We start from the raw sequence: 9,313 nt of genomic DNA, 5'->3' as shown, positions 1-9,313 counted from the left end.
AGACGAAGGGCACAAGCCTGGAAGGTCAGTGGTGCCACTGACAGTGACGGCTGGGAGAGGCAGAACAAGGGGGAGATGCTTTAAGTGAAGGGAATGATGGGGGCTGAGGACCTGAGCTCAGATGGAGGCCATTCTTCCCCACAGAGACTATGTCATCCCGGGAGAGGCAGTCACTGACGTTACAAGATGAGCCATCATGTGAGGGGATACTAAGGGAGGAGGACATAGGGCTGAGGATTGGACTTGGAGATCAGCCCCCACCTGGATGCGATGGCCAGGGGAGGTCCGGGTGCACATCTCAGGAGCAAGTGGGAGACTTAAAGATGGAAGGGAGGGAGCAACATTAACAAGTCAAGGAGAATGAAGACGTCTTGGGGGCTTGGCCAAATGAAGGGGCTAATACTTTCCATGGAATCAAGAAAATTATTCCATTAACATCTATCATTACTGTTGGGGCCTACAGCTATGATCCTAAAAGGGGCTGCTCCCTGTGGAGGAGACAAGTAAATATATATCTTACTGTAGTACAGGTAAGTGCAATGCCAGAGGCCTAGGCTGAGTTTCATGGACACAAAGCGTTGCCAGTGATTAAAAAGCTCACAGAGATTGAATAGTTTGTGCTGGGACTTGAAGGCTAAATAGGCTTTGGCTAGGCAAGGAGGAGGAAGCATTCCAGGTAAAGGGGACCACCTAAGCAGAGGCTGGGGGGCATGAGAGTACAGCATATCCCAGAGACAGAGGAGTGTGGCAAAAATAAAGTATGCGGGGCCAGCGAGAGTAAATAAAGCTAGAAAAGCAGAATAAGGCACGATTTAGAAAGACCACAGATACCATACCAAGGAGCTCTTTGTAGGAAATAGTCATTGACCGTTTTCAGAAACAGGAGAGACATGATTAAATCTGTGCTTCAGAAAGAATACTAGGATGGAGTACAGAAGCCTAAGAGGCAGCAGGGCTGTCAGGAGACCTCTGCAGCAGCCCAGACCAGAGACAGGACAGGCGTCAACAGGATGGTGTTCTGGGGAAGAGGGGAAAAGGCAGTCCCCCACTGGGACAGCTTGGCAAGGAGTGAAAAACACACTGAGGGGTTTGAGGCTGGGTGACTGGGAGCAGGTGGCACCATCCACAGACCTCAGAAAGTCAGGAGGCAGCTCAAGTAGGTACAGGTGAGAGACCACTAGATGCAAGGAGATAAGGAGGGATCAAAGAAGACCAGTTCACAGCTTGGGTGTTAGATGGCTGCTGATGCCTTCATCCAAGACAAAAAGAAATGCACACTGGTTATGAGAAGTGTTTGATTTTAGATATGGTAGTTTGAGGTTCTTAAGAGCTGAAGTTTTAAAATCAACTTTATCGAGGTATAATTTATGTAGAATAAACTGCACTCATTTAAAATGTATAGTACAATGAATTTTGACAAGTGTATATACTTGTACAGGGCCAGCTTCATGGGCATGTGTGACCCCAGTGGTCTACTCTCAGAACAGCCTCATGCTTGGGGCTTAGTGTTCTGAGTTCATGGTATGAAAATTTCTAAGTAATTTTATCCTTGAATTTGTATTTTGTAAATGAAATCCCATGGGACAATGGAGCATGCTGGAGAAAAGGGCCAAGAGCTTAGCTCCTCCAGAATATCTTCAACTGCCCCCAACCTCCACCCTCTTCCTATCCCACCCCCACCACATCTCAGGGCGGGGTATGACAGCACCCCAGCACATTCAGAGTGAGACATTCAAGGGTTTTGCCCATCATGATCCTGGTACCAAGCACATCCTGGCAAAGAGGTTGCAATCGCTTGGGAAGTCTCCCAACTGCCATGGGAAAATATCTAGGAAGGGGAATAATCCTGTACCTGAGGAAACCCCACATTAAACAGAAAATAAAACAGCATGATAGGTTGATAGAGACTGCAGAAAAAATGAAAGTTTTATTATTTAGTTACCTTTAGTGGCATTTTTTCCTTCTTCCCCCTATTTTCATTTTGTACTGAGCCATGCAAATGTTGCAGACAGCCCTGCACCTGTGTTACTCTCAGTCAGGATGGAGAATATTTCCATCACTCCCAAATTCTCTTAACACTTTGCAGAGTCAATCCTCCCCTCCATGACCCCCCCCACCACCACCACTGGTCTACTTTATTTATTTATTTATTTATTTTAAAAGATGACCGGTAAGGGGATCTTAACCCCTGACTTGGTGTTGTCAGCACCACACTCTCCCAAGTGAGCCATGGGTCAGCCCTCCACCGGTCTACTTTAAAGACAGCTGAATTTTAAAACTTGCAGCAGGGCTCCAGACTCTTGATTTGGATATCTTTTTTTTCTTTTTGGTGGCTGTTGGGTATGAAGATCCGAACCCTTGACCTTGGTGCTATAATATGGATCTCTGGTTTGGAATTCAGGAAAAGCAGGGCTGGAACAAATTTGGGAGTGATCCCAACAGGGGTTAACCTGGGAGAGTTGAAATGACCCAGAGAAATATAAGCAGGGAGGGTGGGCACCCCCATCCAGGATTGAAAGAGTGGACCACAGAAGAGAAAGTGCAGGAGGGTGGGTGAATTCGCCATATCAAGGACATAAGGAGTCATGAAGCAACTGCCAAATTAAAAGTAGTTGGAACTTGAGTTTGCTTTGTCATTGAAGGATTAGAGAAAGCATGTGTATGACAACCTGGAACATAAATACCCCCTTTGGAAGCCAGGTCATCAATCAGGAGAAAGCAAACAGAACACTTATCCTTGCTGGCAAAGCCTTCGAGACTCCACCCTTGCTTCCTGGTCCAGTTCTCCTCCTCCCGCCCTGGGCCTGCAATGTCCTGTCTCCTGATCTTGGCATAGTCGACTGCTCCTTGTCATCCAGATCTCAATTTAAACATCACTGCTTCTGAGAGGCCTTCCCCCATCACCAATCTAAAAAAGCGCCTGGCCATCACATCAATTTAACATATCCGTGCATTGCGCCGGAGAGCACCTGTCAATCACTTTTACCCTCCATTTCTCAACCCTCCCCATGGAACCCCCCCCCCAAAAAAAACCCAAAACACCCTAGGAACAAGGACTTTGCCTCATTCGGTGCTGAATTCGCAGAACTAGGAGAGTGGCACATGGCAGGCGCTCAATTACTGTTTGTTGAATAGAAAGGAATGACAGAGTTATAAAAAGGAATGAGAGTCGTACCCCCAAACTGTAGTCTTCCCTTGCGGTAGGGAGGAACTCGCCAGGTGGGAAGCGCAACGGTAGCTACAGCATCTTTTCTTGCCTAATCCAACCCAGGGTGTAAGAACTACTCCCCACCCCCATCGCGCCCTTACTCTCTGGGACCTGGACTGGGCTCTTTTACAATCATTTCCCATGTTATGCTACAATAAGGACCCTCAAAGTCCTCATTGTCATTTTCCAAAAGAGGTCCCGGAGCTCCGATGACTTCTCCAAGGGCAGCCGAATGGGTGGCTCGCGATCACTCTCTCCCCAGTCGGCCCACTCCCTGTGCCGCCCGCTCCCAGCCCCTCGCCCCGCCCCGCGCCCCGCCCCGCCGCGCGCCCCGCCCCGCCCCGCCCGCGCGCCTCCGGCCCTTGTGCGCGCGGCCCTGCGCTCAGCAGCGCTCGCAGCCTCGGTGCGGCGCCTACCGGTGCCGGCGTGGGACGATCTCCGTGGCTGGCTGCAGCGAGTCTGCCCGGCTCCGCGGAGCGCCTGTGCCCGCCGCGCGGCGCCGCGGGAGAGGCCCCTGAGAGGCGTGGCGAGGTCCTGGGCCGGCGGCGGTTCGGCCGGAGGAGGCCAGGTGCGCGGCCCCAACGGGCGCGGGGACTGAAGCCACCCTGTGCATCGCAGGACTAGGAACCCATGTCACGCTCGCCCGCTCAGCTGAGAAGTCAGTGACCATGGTAATGCCCGTGTATTCTCAGTAGGAGACGTGCCGGGCGCCCGCTCCCTTCCCTGGGACTGCCTTTCGGTGGCGTGCCTTCGCCCAGATCCTCTCCTCTCACTGCAGGTGGCCCCGCCCTCTGAACCCTTGGTGCAAAGTGAGGGGCCGAGGGGGTGCCCCGGTGTCCTGCGCCTGCCGAAGGGGACAGGAGCGGCCGAGTCAGGCTGAGTCTTCTTTCTGTGAATTGGTCTGTTTTCGTTTCTTGATTCTGTTCGGCAACTTTCACACGCACAAGATGGTTCATATGTGGGAAATAAAGGGAGGCCGGTCACGGGGGTGGAACCCCAGCGCGCCGGTACAGGCCAGCAGTCGCTGGTCCAGGCCCTTAGCCACTGCCGCCGCTAACCCCGGGTCCCCGTGAGGGACTCTGCAGACTCCTGAAGTAGAAAGTGAGCCCTGTTGCGGCCGGTTCCCAGCACTCATCCAGCTATTTGCGACCTCCTTCCCGCCCTCACTGTGCTTTCCAGAAGGGCTGTGACCTGCTAGCCCCCGCTCCAAGTCCCCAGGGAGGCACCGTTATCTGCTAAACTAAGTACTTCACTACTCGAGTTTGGCGCGCAGAGCCCTTGGTAAAGGGCCTCAACCTTTCTCTGCCGTATTATCTTCTCTGCTTAAGAAAAACAACAGCCCCACATCCCACACAGGACCACATTCTTGCGGAAACCTTCTGCGCCTCCTCGAGCTATGGATCTGCTTCTCCTTGAGACCCAGCTCAGAAGTACCCCCTGCTTCCCTGGTGCTCCTTAAGCGCCCGGAGCCCTTGGCACCTCACTTAGGTGCTTTGCCTGTTCTGCTTTGCAAACTGGCCTTACTCCTCACCTCCCGCTGGGCTGTAGTGTAGAAGTGTGTTTGGTAAGTTTCTGTGTTCCTTCCCGTTCGTTGTGTGTGAAAGTACTAAGTAAATGTCTCTTGGGTGACCTCACATAGTTGGTACTGCCGTTCTCTTTCAGGGCCTAGGGAAATTGAAGCAGATCGTTTACAAAGCCAGTAATGGCTTCCCCTACTCCTTGGATAAAGGTCAAACCCTCTTAGTTTACAGAGCCTGCAGGCCAGAGCTGTGCCCCGTGTGCCTTTCCCACCTCTATCGCTCTTGCTGGCCACATTGACCTTTTTTGATTTTTTTGGTCCCTTCTCCTTTGCATATTCTCTCCAACCTCAGAGCCTTTGCACAGGCTGTTTGCTCTGCCTGGGAATTCCCTACCCCAACCCACGGGCCACTCTTCAGGAATGCTTTCTTGATGTCCCAGACTAGGTGAGCCCTTGGCCCATCCTGTGCCATCCTAATGCCATGTACTGCTGGGCCCTTCCTTCACGCCATCGTTGGTGAGTGTGTTTGTGATTACATGGCTAGCGTCTTTGTAGCATGTATCAGTAGTTATTTGTATGCTGAGCAGTGTGCCGTTGTATGGTTATACCATGGTTTGCTTATCTATTCACCTGCTGATGGACTTTTGGGTTGTTTTCCGTTTTGGGCTGTTACAAATGACACTACTATGAACATTCATGTACATGTATAAGTCTTTAAATGGATATATGCTTCAATTTCTCTTGGGTAAATACCTTAGGAGTGGAATGGCTGGGTCAGATGGTAGGGGTGTGTTTTAACTTTTTAAAGAAACTACCAAAATGTTTTCTGAAGTGGTTCTGTCATTTTAGACTTCCACCAGCAGTATATGAGAATTCCAGTTCTTCACATCCTCACTCACACTTGGTCAGTCTTTTAACGTGAGCCATTCCAATAGGTGTGTGGTGGTATCTGGTGGTATTAATTGCATTTACCTAATAACTCTGATGCTGAATATTTTTCATGTGTTTATTTGCCATCTGTATATCTTCTTTGGGGAAATGTCTATTCAAATCTTTTGACCATTTTTTATTGGTTTATTTTGTTACTATTGTGTTTTGAGAGTTCTTTATTTATTCTAGATTATAGGCCTTTATCAGATACATGATTTGCAATATTTTCTCCCAGTCTGTGGCTTGGCTTTTCATTCTCTTAACAATATCTTTGGAAGAGCAGAAGTTTTCAGTTTTGATGGCGAATTTATCAACTTGTTTTTCATGGATTATGCTTTTGGTATATCCAAGAAATCTTTGCCTAACCCAAGGTCACAAAGGTATTCTCCTATATTTTCTTCTAGAAGTTTTATAGTTTTTGGTTTTATATTTAGTTCTATGATCCATTTGGAGTTAATATTTGTGTATTCATGTTTTAAATTTTGAGATTCATGTTTTTGCAAACGGGTATTCATTGTTTAGCACTATATGTTGAAAAGATCATCCTTGGCCCACTGAATTGCTTTGACACCTTTGTTAAAAACCAGTTGTTCATATATGTGTGGATCTGTTTCTGGACTCTTTATTCTGTTCCATTGATCTCGCTGTCTATCCTGATACCATACCACACTGTCTTGAAACTATAGCTTTATAATAATTTTTGAAATAAGGTAGTATTAGTCCTCCAGCTTTGTTCTTCTTTTTCAAAGTTCTTTGCATTTCTATTTGAATTTTAGAATCTGTAGAAAATCTGTACAAAAAGATGAGAACTTTGAATAAAAATGTAAAACCTTTATTTTATGTCCTTTGCACTTCCATATGAATTTTAGAATGACTTTGCCAATTTCTACAAAAAGATGAGAACTTTTTATGAGAATAAAAATGTCAAACTTCTACGTGAATTTTAGTTTTCAAATTATTTTAGAGATTAACACGTACGTACAAATTCACACACATATTTTGTTGCAGTTTTTCCAGTCAAGTGTGACTGACTCGCAGAAAGTATATGAATTCGTAAAGAAAGCCAAAACCCCAAGTCTTTAAGAGCTTATGGCAAAGTATAGACCCTACACCCCACAGGGATGCTTCATCAGGAGGATGCAGTCATGCCATAGGGCTTCATGTTGTTTCTTTTCATTTGGATTTTCTCAGAGACACCAGGCTACTGTGAGGCGAGATGTTCCTCATCTTCATTGCTGGCTTTTGTATCTAGTACTGTACTGTACTCTACCTGGCAAAAAATGCATTTTAGTGTTTTTAACATTAACTGTATTTCTCTTTGTTTAGCTTAGGACATTTTTTTTTTTAATGAAAGGCTTTGAACGGGACATCTATTTTATACAAATATTTAGCCCTTGTAGGTGTCCTTGATAATTTATTCATTCCTCCCCTTTCCTTTGCCTAAAAGAGACACCTTCTGATAATACACTTCTATCTGTTGCTTTCTATGTGTGGGTCAGAGGACATAGAAAAGTTCAACTCAGTTTTGTGCAGCTCTAGCAAAACTTTGGAAATGGTTCATTTCCAGATTAGATTCTATTCATTCATTTTTCCAAGAGGACACTGACCTTGCATGTAGTTGTGGAATGAGCACAGGCGTGAGGCTGGTGGCTGTCGGTTTGTACGTGCTGAGTAACCTGACTAAGCCTCTGCTTTTCCACTCTGAAGACAGGACTAATGCCTACATACCTTGAAATACAGCTCTGAGGATCCAGGGTGATAAGGAGGATGGCAGTAATGCTTTGAGTGCTTGCTTCGTGTCAGACACTGTGCTAAGTGTCTAAGATTCCTGTCTCAGCTAAACCCATGAGTGCTTAATGAGGAGATTACTTGCCACTAACAAGTGCCACAATATATATTTCCATCCCGATTGTCTAATTTGTTTTTAATTTAATTTTTATTTTCATTATGAAAATTTCCAAAAATAGAATAGTAAGATGAATCCCTATATATCCATTTCTCTGATTTGGGAATTATCAGGATTTTGCCACATTTGCTTCATCTATGTTTTATATTTGAGGGTGAGTGGAGAGGGAACTGCAGTATTTTAAAGCAAATCTCAGGCCGTCTTTCATTTCATCCCTAGAGAGATCAGTGTGCATCTTTGAAACATGTGAACATTTTCTTCTGTGACCCAGTGCCATTAGCATACCTAACAGAATTAATAATAATCCTTTGATAGGATCAACTTTCCCTGATTGCCTCAGAATTGTCTTTTTGGAGCTTCTTCAAGTCAGAATGCAATCAGGGGCCACTCATTTCATTAGGTTGGGTCTCTTTTCATCTGGGGTGCTTAATAAACATTTGTCCAATTAGATTACACATGATTTCTCCCATCCCATGCAAACTTTTTTTGTTGCTGTTTTGATATTTTCCTTTTAGGAATTTTTTTTTTCTTAAGTTCAATCAGGAAGTGTTGAAAATTATGTCAAGGTTATGAAAACTAACCCCTCCTCCCTTTGTTTATCCTTCTCTTTGAAAGCCAGGTAAAGAGAAAAGAGGAAAAGGCCAGCGCAAGGCTCGCGGGAAGCAGCAGAAGAAAGCAGAGGTGGACATCCTGAGCCCCGCGGCCATGCTGAACCTCTACTACATCGCACACAACGTGGCCGACTGCCTGCACCTGCGCGGCTTCCCCTGGCCCGGTGCGCCCAAGGGGAAGAAGGGGAGGAACAAGACTTAGGGGACAGCACCCGCCAGCGCACCTCTGGAACGGAGAACAGAACTTGGGGAAGAGAAATCAGGATAACACGACTATCGCAAGCAAAATAGATTTTACCGAAGACAACTTGATATGCAGGCTCAGTGTGCTTTTCTGTGGTAGCTAATGATTAAGGAATGCATTTTACTTCCTCAGCTAAGCCAGGTAGGGTTAGCCACTTGGGTTTTTCAGAAGTTGGGCGGTGGGAGGAGAATGAGTAATTCCTACACAGTATGGTGGAATTGATAGTACTTTAAAAATTATAATTCTGGGTCAGAATTAAACCTTGCTCTCAAAAAGAGAGTTCTAGGGCCGGCCCGTGTCTCACTCGGGAGAGTGTGGTGCTGAAAAAGAGAGTTCTAGTTTGCATGAGTTTTCTTTTGCCAACAGGGGTTTGTTATTTGGAGAAGATACAGTAGAAAGCACAGGATTTCCTTATGAACATTCCTTAATTGGGCACTATTTCCTTTTTTTTTTAAACAGAAAATAATAAATATTTTGTTTCTATAATTTTTTTTTCTCAGCAGTCTGACTGTCTGGTTTGAATTAGCCATATATGCTGGTGGAGTTTCAGATGGTCACTACTGCTGTGACCTTGCCAGGCTTGGAAACAGATGATTAATAGTAGCTGAGGGCCTGCAGTAGTTGGGGTGCAGCAGAAGAGGGCAGATTAGCGCTCATCCTTGACCTTGGTGTTGTAAGTAACTGAGCTAACCAGCCAGCCCTCTTCTCTCTATTTCACCTGACCCCTCTCCTGCTTTTTCTGCACACTTCTGTTTCTCCCCGCCTTCTGCCGGCTTTCTTTTAAACTTGGCTGATCCTGAGTTATGGAATTGGTGCTGGAAACTTTCCAGGGGCATTCGGCTGATGTTCTAGGGTGTCTCTGTCCCTGTGAGGAGACACTTAAGAGATAAAACTG

General features: G+C 46.3%; 1 protein-coding gene across 1 annotated transcript; it reads left to right on the top strand.

The window, feature by feature from the left end:
* The first annotated feature begins 1,586 nt into the window (after positions 1–1,586).
* Positions 1,587–8,848, top strand: SMKR1 (small lysine rich protein 1). The gene is made up of 3 exons (XM_063101018.1): positions 1,587–1,723; positions 3,598–3,776; positions 8,183–8,848. Exons 1-3 carry the CDS (start codon positions 1,587–1,589, stop codon positions 8,374–8,376), a joined length of 510 nt encoding a protein of 169 aa, XP_062957088.1. The 3' UTR covers positions 8,377–8,848.
* The last annotated feature ends 465 nt before the right edge of the window (positions 8,849–9,313 follow it).

Source organism: Cynocephalus volans, chromosome 6 (genome assembly GCF_027409185.1).
Source record: "Cynocephalus volans isolate mCynVol1 chromosome 6, mCynVol1.pri, whole genome shotgun sequence".
Lineage (NCBI taxonomy): Eukaryota > Metazoa > Chordata > Mammalia > Dermoptera > Cynocephalidae > Cynocephalus > Cynocephalus volans.
This window is presented reverse-complemented; position numbering and strand designations above follow the sequence as displayed.